The sequence below is a fragment of the Lepus europaeus genome, chromosome 10 (assembly GCF_033115175.1).
Source record: "Lepus europaeus isolate LE1 chromosome 10, mLepTim1.pri, whole genome shotgun sequence".
NCBI lineage: Eukaryota > Metazoa > Chordata > Mammalia > Lagomorpha > Leporidae > Lepus > Lepus europaeus.
The window spans coordinates 104,619,341-104,629,682 of record NC_084836.1 but is presented as its reverse complement, the minus strand read 5'-3'; the positions used below and the strand labels follow the sequence as shown (position 1 = coordinate 104,629,682).

The window sequence follows — 10,342 nt, the reverse complement described above, 5'->3', positions numbered from 1 at the left end:
CCCAGAGAGGGGAGAGTGAGAACTGGGATGGACCTGGCCAACAGACGGACAGACAGTCAGAGCTCGGCTCCCTGCCCCTCCCTGCCCTGCCTCCACGTCTGGCCTGTCTCTGACTGTTTCAACTGTGGCCTGCAGCCTCTCCATCTCGTTTCTCTCGGCAAACCACAGCCCTTTGGAGCCTTGGAGAGAAAAATAGGAAAAGACACAGAGATTAGAGAAAATGAGGCAAGGGGGCTGCAGAATGTTATGAGGAAGGGGCAGGAAGAACGGACTTTGAACCGGCCCCTGGGCAGTGAGACAGCCACAGCGTGGGAGGCTCCGGGACGTAGGTGTGGGGCACAGGGCACACACAGCACACACGGGAAGTGCACGGAGGGAGAGGGGGTGAGGGGTCAGTGAGACCGTGGGGAAGGGGAGGCAGGGGAGTGAGGGCTCTCGCCTCAGATGCAGGTGTCAGATGGCACACGCGTGCTGGCCCTGCCAGGGAACCTGTGAAAGAATGCACAGAGGCACGGCGCACGGCGACAGCCAACCAATGAGGTGCAGGGGTGCAGGTGCAGCCAGGCGGGGGCACCTGTTATGGTTCTAGTTTGTTTTCTTATTTGTGTTCTTTACTTGTGCAGAATAAACGGAAAACCAGTGAAACCAGAAAGGGCAGGCTGCAGGTGGGGACCCCAGGCGCTCTGTCCTCTGCCCTCTGTGCCCGTCTTGCGCACATGCAGCCGCTCGCAAGAGCAAAGCGGCCACAGGCCCAGCGTGGGCAAGTGGAAACGGGCCAAGGAGCCAGAGACCCAAGGAGGGGGAAAGGCAGTTGTCCCGCCCAACTTCCCCGGCCAGACAGCACCACGTGGGCGCGGGCGGGCCAGTCCCTGCACCAGGACGGCCAGTGCCGCGCCCCACAACCCCGGGGGTCCGCCAGGCTGCAGGGAGGGGAGGCGAGGCGCGGGCCTGGCGCGGTGGAGAGGGGGCAGGCGCCCAGTGAGACTCGCAGAAGCGGAGACCCACAGGCAGGGCTTAGGGCGGGAGACAGAAATTGTCGGGCACCGACACACGACGGAGAGGACCAAGCGTCAGGTGCGCCACGGCCGGAATGCGGAGCGAAGCCCGCGCCGCGCAGGCGCACTGTTCATGGCTGAGGCGGCCGCGCGGCGGAGCGCTTTGTCCCCTCGGTCGCACTCGCGGGCACGTGGGCTCGCCCCACCCCGGGTGCGCGCCCGAGCTCGCGCAGGCCCGTGCGGGCACACACGCCGCCCCCGTGTGCGGGCAGCACTCACAGCCGCAGCAGAGAGCCCTGTGCCCCGCTGAGACCCAGGTCCGCACGTGCGGGACGCTTGCACGAACCCAGGCACACACACGCAGGCTGCAGTTTTGAGAGCACGCACAAACACGCGCCTGCCGACACTGCTCCTGCGTGTCCACGCTGCTGGGGGCTCAGGGCGTGGCCCTGACTGGACGCCGGGGCACGTGCCCTGCCGCAGTTTTGGAAGCACCTGTTTAACGAAGCTGTGCTCTGGCGACCAGAGCAGGTGCGCAGCGCAGGTGTGCCGCACCGGGAAATGGGTACCTGCGCATGGACGGCTGCAGATCAACAGCCCAGGCTCCGCCTCCTCTGGGGGAGGGGTGGGGAGGGTCTTTGGGTTTTTCTTGAATGCCCTGGCCTGCCCTGGCCTGCTCCTCCACTTCTCACCCTGCCCAGCCTGCCGAGGAGACCCACAAACAGCTCACACACAACCCTACCTTGGGATCTCCGGCTGCCCGCAGCTGACCACAGGGGCCACTACACACGCGCTGGACGGGCTCCAGCCCCACTCGCGTGCAGCCTGTGCCACGTCACCAGCATCCCGCAGGCACCTGAGTCCTGAACTCACACTTTGGGAGTCCTAGGCCCCAGCCGGAGGTGCACGCCGACCACATTCCACGGGGTATCTCCAATCTGCCGGGGTCGTGCCCCGGCCGGAAGCCCAGCTGCTACCAGGGACCCGGGACTGCAGTGTGTCGCCTCCTCCCGCCACAGCAGATGTTCAAGAAATTTTGGGACAAACTCTGAGGTCTGTTTGTGTTTAATCAATCAGACAATATGCAAAGTATTTACAACCAATTCTGGGTTGCCCCCAAGCCTGGGCCGTGGGATGTAGGACCCCCAGGCCCTGCCCAGAGCCACGGGTGGTCCCCCAGGCCCCTGCATAGTCATCTGAAATCTACAAAACACTGGTTTAAAAAACAAAAAAAAAAAGGACAGTATTAGGACACCTTATACACAGGGCCTTGAGTGGGGGGGGGGGGTGAGACCTGGCGGGCGAGCAATCCCAGATCTAACTGGGACGGACGGTAAAAACGAGAGGGAAAATGGAGACTTCGTGGGCAGGCACCGCCGTGGCCTCCTCCTGCGCTGCGGGGCCGTGCTGGCTGGAGGCGACCCGCAGCGGAATGTTATTGCTATAACGGGCCGCAGGTGAGGTGCAGGACGGGTCTGGGGGACGGAGCAGGGGCATTTTTACATGTTAAATACGACACACACGGAGACACACACGCGGGCACATGGCGCACACACACACACACACACAGAGGGGCCCTTGGCAAGATGCCACAAACTGCCTGCCACCTCTTTTACACATGGGCCCTGGGGAAGCCACCATGCACCCTAAGGCCGGACAGCAGTGCCGGGGCCAAAACATGGTCTCCTGCTGTCCCAGGGCTGGGCTCACCGTGGCTGCCCCATCACAGGGCCACGGCAACCTGTGGGGCAGACTGCAGCCCGGAGAGGAAGCAGTCACACAGCCCAGGCAGGAGGCACCCAGGGCCACCCAGCAGGGCGCCAACCTGGGGAAGGGAACAGAGGCCGGACCCTGAAATGCCACAGGACAAATAGGGAAAGAGGGCTGGGAGTCCCTCGAAGCCAGAGGCTGCCGGCCTCTTGACTCTTGTGTTGATTGCCTGCAGAGCCTGGGAGCTCACTCCTGTCCACGGCCGGCAGGCTCCAAAGGTCAAAACCAGCCTCACTCAGACAGAAGCTGCGCTGTTCACATTCCCCCGCCCCAACCCACTCCCATCCCAGCGAGGCTTCGGGCCCACCCTCGGCCCCTGGGCTGCCCTGCTGTGGTCATGATGCCTGTCGGTTCCTGAGGAAGACAGAGGAGCACCGGGCGCCGATCCCACCTCAGCAAACTGCTGTGGCCTCGGGCAAGTCCCAGCCCCGCTGGGGATATGGTTTCCCCGTGGGCAACACGGGGGCAAGGAACTGCTGCTCTCCATGGGTCCCTGGGGTCTCAGAAGGGCAGGTCTCAGAGGGGAGGGCTCGGGCTGCCCAGCCTGGGAGAGCTGGCTGGCGGGCACAGACACAGCAGCCTCCACCCACAGCCGAACCAGAAAAGGATGGCGACAGGCAGGGCGGCAGGCGGGCTCGGCCAGGGCCCTCGCTCCTCTTTGGAAAGGTTCTTTGGCCAGCTCTGGAGACAGACCTGGGGCTGCGTGGGCCGTGGACAAGAAGCCAGACGCAAGGAAGAGGCTGCAGCCGATCGGGGCGCCTTGGGCCCCAGCCCTGCTGCTCGGCTCCTCCCGCAGAGGCTGGAAGAGTCAAGGGGTGAGTGCAGGCGGGAGGCCGGCGGCCTGGGCAGGTGCCAGGCAGCACTGCCCGGCTCCATGGGCTGCCTCAGGCCAGCAAAGAGCGAGCGAGGGGCCTTGTCCCGGGCAAGCCAGCCCCACAGAGAGGCTCAAGGGCAGGCAGGCGCAGCCCAGGAGCCAAGCCGAGCAGCCAGTCCGGTCCTGCCTGCTCCTATAGGTTCTCTCCGGGCTGGTACTGGGGCTCGGTGGACGTGAAGTAGTCCTCCAGGAAGGCCTGCAGGTACTCGAAGGTGGGCCGCTCCTCCGGCTCCTTCCGCCAGCACTGGCACATGAGGTCATGCAGGGACTCGGGGCACTCGGGCGGGCAGGGCATCCGGTAGCCCCGCTCCACCTGGTCCAGCACCTCGCGGTTCACCATCCCTGTGGGCAGGGCGGGCATGAGGGGCCAGGCTCCGGGCAGGGGAGTGGGAAGGGGGGAGGGGCGGAGGTGGGGGCAAGAGGGCTTCCTGCCTGGGACAGGCTGAGCGGGACCGTGGCCGAGTCCTGCCCCAAGGCTGACAGCCCTGACCATGGAGTCTAAGTAGAGACTTAGACTTTGGCCTCCAGGTGGGGAAACTGAAGCCCGGAAGGGGTGTGGCTTGCCCAAGGCCACCAGGGCAGAGGGGTCCAGGGGCTTCTCACCAGGGTAGGGCACCCGTCCCTTTGTGGTGAGCTCCGTCAGCAGGATGCCAAAGGACCACACGTCTGACTTGATGGTGAACCGGCCATAGAGTGCAGCCTCCGGAGCTGTCCACTTGATGGGGAACTTGGCACCTGCAGGGTGGGGAGGAAGCTCAGGGAGGCCCCCTCGGGGTGCCCCAACCGCCCCATGGGGCCCCCAGAGCAGGGAAGGACCCGGCCAGACCCTGCCCACCTTGCCGGGCCGTGTACTCGTTGTCTTCGATGAGCCGGGCCAGCCCGAAGTCAGCCACCTTGCACACCAGGTTCTCCCCCACCAGGATGTTGGCGGCTCGGAGGTCCCGGTGCACGTAGTTCATCCGCTCCACGTACGCCATGCCTGAGGCGATCTGCGGGCAGGCAGGTCACGGGCACGTGTCCAGGGTGGGGGTCACCCCTGGGGGGACAGCCAGCCCTGCTCCCCACCCTGCCTACTGCTTCAGGCAAGCGAAGTCAATCTACAGTAAACACCCTTGGCACAAAAGGCAGGAGCCCCATTCAGCAGCAGGTGCAAGGGCAAAGGGGAGGCGCAAGATAAGACACAGGCCAGGGAGCTGGGGTGACCGGGAAAGAGACCCCCGCTGACCCCGACACAGATGACTGCCAAGTTCTGGTGGCTGAGTGGGTCCCCTCACCAGGGTCCCCCCTGGTGGCTGCCAGATCCCCTCAGCTCAGACTTCTCATCCATTGAATGGGAACAGCCAACATCTTCCTCTCCCGAGTTTTGTAAGGATTATATGAAACAATGGTTGTTGACCGGTGCCTAGCACTAATGTTTGCTGAGTGACTGAATGACCTTAACAGAGAAGAAAACTGGTGCTTCCAAGTAAGGTCTTCCTATGCCAGTGGTATGGCAAGATCACCGAATGTGGGGGCAATTGAGGCGGGCTTCCCAGAGGAGGCACTCAAGAGGCTGGAACCAGCTGGGTGTTCAAGGGCCAAGGGTGTGGGGGCCAGGGGCCGACTCACCTGCGCAGCCATGTCCACCAGCTGCGGCAGCCGGAGGTACTTGCCCGTCTCTCCCTTGAGGAAGTCCAGCAAGCTCCCTGGTGGAGAGAGACCTGCTCCAGCCCCTGCCCTGTGCACCCACAGGCGGCACACAGGGACCCCCAGGCCCCTCGCTGGCACGGCAGGCCCAAAGACGGGCAGCTTGGGAAGCAGCAGCGCATGGCTGTGCAAAGGGAAGCTCCAGGCCAGCCGTGGAAAAGGAAGGAGCGAAGGATCCGCCGACCAGGACGAATCTCGCGTGCAAAGTTGACGCAAACAGAGTCAGTCTCCGTGACAGACAGCAGGTCGGTGGCTGCTGGGTCTGCAGATGGCGGCATACACTGACTGCGGCAGAGGCTACACAGAGGACCCCTTGGTAAAACCCACTGCACTGGGGGCCGGCGCCGTGGCATAGTGGACTAAGCCTCCACCTGTGGCACCGGCATCCCATTTGGGCTCCGGTTCGAATCCCAGCTGCTTCTCTTCCAATCCAGCTCTCTGTTAATGGCCTCGGAGGGCAATGGAAGATGGTCCAAGCGCTTGGGCCCCTGCACCCGCATGGGAGACCCGGAAGAAGCTCCTGGCTCCTGCTTTGGCCTGGCCAGCCCCGGCTGTTGTGGCCATTTCGGGAGTGAATCAGCGGATGGAAGACCTCTCTGTACCTTCCTCTCTCCCCTGCCTCTAACTTCCTTGGGGTGTCTGATCAAACCTCCACCAAAGTGGGAGCTTTGAGAAACAGCTGGTTAACCACAAAGTGGAGCCAGGAGCAAGCCAGGCACGGGGTCCCCACGTGGCTCAGCCTGCAGAGCTGGGGGTGCCTCGGCCCTCTGGAAGCCACGCCCACGGGAAGGCCGCTGGCTCACGCTCCCCTCCGGGGTGGGACGCACCCTTGCTCATGTACTCCGTGACGATGTAAATGGGCTCCTCGGACACCACGGCGTACAGCTGCACCAGCTTCTCGTGCCGCAGCTTCTTCATGACCTGCGCCTCCTGCAGGAAGGCCTCCGGGGACATGGTGCCGGGCTTCAGGGTTTTGATGGCCACCCTGGTGGTGCCGTTCCAGGTCCCTGTGCGGGGAGGGGCACAGGCTGCCTCAGTGGAGGGCCCCCATTCCTACAGCACAGGGACCCTGGCTCTGTCCGCCTGGGTGTCGACGTCAGCTGCGGCCTCCCTAGTTTTGTGACGAGCCCAGCAAAGGCTCGGGCCCAGAACCTCGGCATCCCCATGTGTAAGATGGGTACAATGATAGCACACTCCGGGGATTAAGTGAGTGTCTGCTTACATGTGCGAGAAACACTGGCTGGTATCAGTGCCTTGGTTATTAGGAACATCCCTAAGAGCAGCTCCCTCTCCTGGGTGCCCATGCCTTCTGGGCAGGACATCAACACAGGGGGCGTGTCCTGGTGGAGGCCACTGAGGCCACGTGAGCAAGAGGTCCCCGCCGAGCCTGCCTTCCCGTGAAAGGCATGGAGCCAGCCTGGCTGCAGCCGACTCCCAGCTCTGTCTCCCGCCAGCAGGGAGCCGGGGGGGAGACCTCCGAGGCTCGGTGTCCTCGACTGGGCAACAGGGATCCTAGGGAGCCGCAGGGCCGGTCAAGGTTTAAATGAGATTTTTGGCCACAGGGCCGGGCTCGTGTTATCGCCTTGTGGTTGTTTGAGGTTTTCACTGCGGGGACCCTGGGGGAAGCTGTGGTCTCCAGCACTGTGTCTGATCCGGTTCTTGTCCCGGCAGGGCTGGGCCTCTTCCTCTGCGTCACAGGGCCTCTGGGGCCCTGGGGACACAGGCGTCTGAGGCTCTGTCTAGGGGCCTCATGCACCTACCAGAGCCGGCGGTGGGACACGAGGGCCAGGAACGACACCTACAAGCACCAGAAGGCCTGGTGCTGTGGCCCCCACCTCTGTTTTGGGAGCCCCCCTCCCCCCAGGTCTGTCTCTCTAAGCCCACACCTCTCCTCCCAGACCGGACCAGGCCGAGCACCAGCCTCCAGGCGCTGTCGCTGCGGCGCCTTCCCGGGAGCTCCCCTTGCTGGCCTCGGCCACCCAGGCCATCTGAACAGGGAGCTAACGCTGTGCCCGCTGCCCTGCTGCCTGTCTCACCCAGCGGCCTTGGGGCTCCTGTGCCAGCCGGGGGGGTGGGGGGGCTAGGCTTTGTGGGCTGTGTGGTGCTCACCAGCAGGAATGGCTTTGCCATTGCTCTGGGCTGAACAGCAAATGGCTACCAGGCCAGGCTCCCCAGCACCCCTCGGCGAGTGGGGGCCTCTCTTCCTGTGTCTCAGAGTTCACGCGCCGTGAGGCTGGGCTGGGGTCCTCCCACAGCCCTGCTGGGGTCGCCCAGCTTCTCCAGCCCCATCGACAGTCAGGAAGACTGAGGCTCAGGGTGAGGCCACCCCACCCAGACACATGGCACACCCTGGAGGACCCTGGTGCCCAGCCCTGAGCCTCCCGTGGCAAACGGGTGCCACTTCCATCAGCCGAGGCCACGTGCCCACAAGAGCTCCGAGCATGGCACCTGGGGGCTACCCCACTGCCACGTTTACAGCAGGCCACACAGCTGAGGGAAGGAGGCCCAGGGTGCTGAGCTGCCACGCGGGCCAGAGGTCAGCCTGGCTCTCAGGGGTGTCCCCTAGTGCCCCCGAGGGCCACGGCTCCCCCGCAGGGTGGTGCAGGGCCTTACCCATCCACACCTCGCCGAAGCAGCCCTGGCCCAGCTTGACCTCCAGCCGCAGCGACTCGCGGGGGATCTCCCAGGCGTCCTTGGCCAGGCCCTGAGTCTGCGGCTTGGACGTGGGGCACACGGTGGTGAGGCGGTGGCACAGGCCGTCGGCGTGCTCTGCAGATGGGGAGGGAGGTAGGGCTCAGGCAGGCCCAGGGTGTGTGGCCCTGTGCACTGAGACACAGGACGCCCTCGCGGCCAGGAGTGGACAACTGTGTGTGTTTATCCCCCGACCCTTGCTGGCCCACGACGCCTGTGCACCTGCTCACTGAGTCATTCATTCATTCACTCATTCATTCATGACATTGAAGGGGTGCCGGGATCCAAAGGGAAGAAGTGCAGTGGCCCATGCCCCCCAGGACCACGAGGGTGACAGGGAAAAGCTGTGCATGCATTAGCAGTAGATCTGATGGAGTCCCGGAAGGCTTCCCAGGAGTGGCGGCTGGGCTTGGATCTGCAGGAGGGTGAGGGCTGAACTAGGGAGCAGCACACCAAGCCGAGGGCACAGCCTGTCAAAGGCCCTGGGGGAGAGCAGCTGGGGCTGGGAGAGCTGTAGAAAGGGCAGAGGGGCTGTGGGGAGGGCAGGGCAGGTGGAGGCAGGGAGGCGCCAGGCTCAGCCTGGCTCGGGTGGGGGCCCTGCAGGGCTGGGAGCTATGGGGACAGGGTTCAAATGAGCCCCACCGGGGTGGCCAAGCCCACTGGGCGTCAGGAGGCAGAGGAGGACCACAGCCACATGCAAGCTCCCGATACTGCGGTTCCCCAGGCAGCTTCATCCCCCCCGATGCGGGCCCACACCATGGCATCCCCAGCGGCCCCCACCCCCAACACACACAGGAGCCCCGTGAGCTCTGCTCCCCTGCCCACTTTGCTGGAATCCATCTAGCCCCGCTCCGCCTCTCCCAGTAACCAGTTCAGACCGGTCCTGGGGCTGCAGAGACCCAGCCCCTCCATTCCCTCCCCTCCAGGGCAGCCCCTTCCTCACAGGCAGCTGTAGGAGGAGACAGGGAGGAGGGCAGGGGGGAAAGGGGGAGGAGGGGGGCAGAGGACAGCAGCCCCGGGGGCTGCCCGGAGACGGCAGCCGTGCACTCACTGGAGTAGTAGGCCACGAGCTGCTGCAGGCTGCTGAATTGCGTGCGGGAGGTGATGTAGAAGCCGCCGCTGTCCAGCTTGCGGATCTTGTAGTGCTTCACGTTGAGGCCCTTGGCATTGTCAAAGTCCGACACTGACAGGCAGTAGGCTCCTGCAGGGGGGCGGGCCGAGGGGAGGCGGCACCGTGACCGCCATGCCCGCAGGACCCGCACCCCTCCCGCCCCAGGGCTCCAGCACCAAGCACTGTGCTGGGGCCTGCCTGGCACTGGGCCCGGGGAGGCCAGCCCATGGCCCACTGCTGGGAAGACAGCCAGACCTTGACAAGCTGCTGGGCCTCAGTTTCCCCCTCTACACCATGGGGGCATCCTCAGGGCTGCGGGGAAAAGTCAGGGAGACCACAGAGCAGAGGGCCTGGCACAGCGGGCGCTCCGTGAAGGTTTTCTGGGAGTCTGGGAATGGCCCCCGCAGTTATGCACCCCTGGCTCCCAGATTTGCCCTTGGGGACACAGTCCATGCCTGGCCCCTTCTGCAGACTGGTCAGGTCCAGGCAGGAGACCACATGCTGCGTGTGGCCAGACGGTGGCCCTCCTGGTGCCCAGCCTGGCTGGCAGCCCATGCCACCCTTGCCCAGGAGACACCTGGCCGGTGTCAGGGGCAGCACTGGGCCCTGGGGGCAGGGGCCTTCTCCGGGGCCTGGCAGGCAGTGTCCAGCCACCGAACTCCCAGGGACAGCACTCAGGCTAACTGAGTTACTCAGGTAACGCCCGCGGTGCCGACACAGCACGCAGCTACCCCCAGTCATTTGGCGAGTCAGGACACAGTCGGGCCTTGAACTGCCTCCTGAGTGTCTCGTGACTTTTTGCAGATGGCCCGGGCCAAGGGCAGGCAGGAGCAGAGGCCCGAGGCTGCAGCTGGCAGTGACTGCCACAGGTGCATGCACATGCACGTGCACATACCTGCTGGCACACCCACGCCCAGCAGCCACACACTCCCCAGGCCCCTGAGCATGAGGACAAACCCACAGTCCCACCCCCTACGTGTGCACACACACACACCTGCACACAGGTGCCCACGTGTACAAAGCTGCCTGAGGGCTCAAACGCACATGCCAGGCTTGGATGCTCCGACTCCCTCCTCCCCTCCCGCAGAGGGGCGGGGCCAGGACTGGCTGGGGAAGGCCAAGGCCAGCTCCCAGCACTCACTGCAGCCCCAGAGGCCCCTGGGGAAGGAGAAGAGAGAGCCCCCTGCATCTGCACCCATTCTGGGAACAAACCTG

At 64.6% G+C, this 10,342-nt stretch overlaps 1 protein-coding gene across 2 annotated transcripts in view; it reads right to left on the bottom strand.

Annotated features, from left to right (window-relative positions):
• Nucleotides 1-2,049: 2,049 nt before the first annotated feature.
• SRC (SRC proto-oncogene, non-receptor tyrosine kinase) overlaps nucleotides 2,050-10,342 on the bottom strand; it is a 44,828-nt gene continuing 36,535 nt past the window's right edge. For both annotated transcript variants that reach the window (XM_062204179.1, XM_062204178.1), the window contains 7 exons: nucleotides 9,068-9,217; nucleotides 7,939-8,094; nucleotides 6,153-6,332; nucleotides 5,248-5,324; nucleotides 4,475-4,628; nucleotides 4,243-4,374; nucleotides 2,050-3,981 (listed from right to left, as the gene is read on the bottom strand). In XM_062204179.1, the coding sequence (XP_062060163.1) occupies nucleotides 3,773-3,981; nucleotides 4,243-4,374; nucleotides 4,475-4,628; nucleotides 5,248-5,324; nucleotides 6,153-6,332; nucleotides 7,939-8,094; nucleotides 9,068-9,217 (1,058 nt within the window). In that variant the 3' untranslated portion in view covers nucleotides 2,050-3,772. The remainder of the gene's footprint in view (nucleotides 3,982-4,242; nucleotides 4,375-4,474; nucleotides 4,629-5,247; nucleotides 5,325-6,152; nucleotides 6,333-7,938; nucleotides 8,095-9,067; nucleotides 9,218-10,342) is intronic.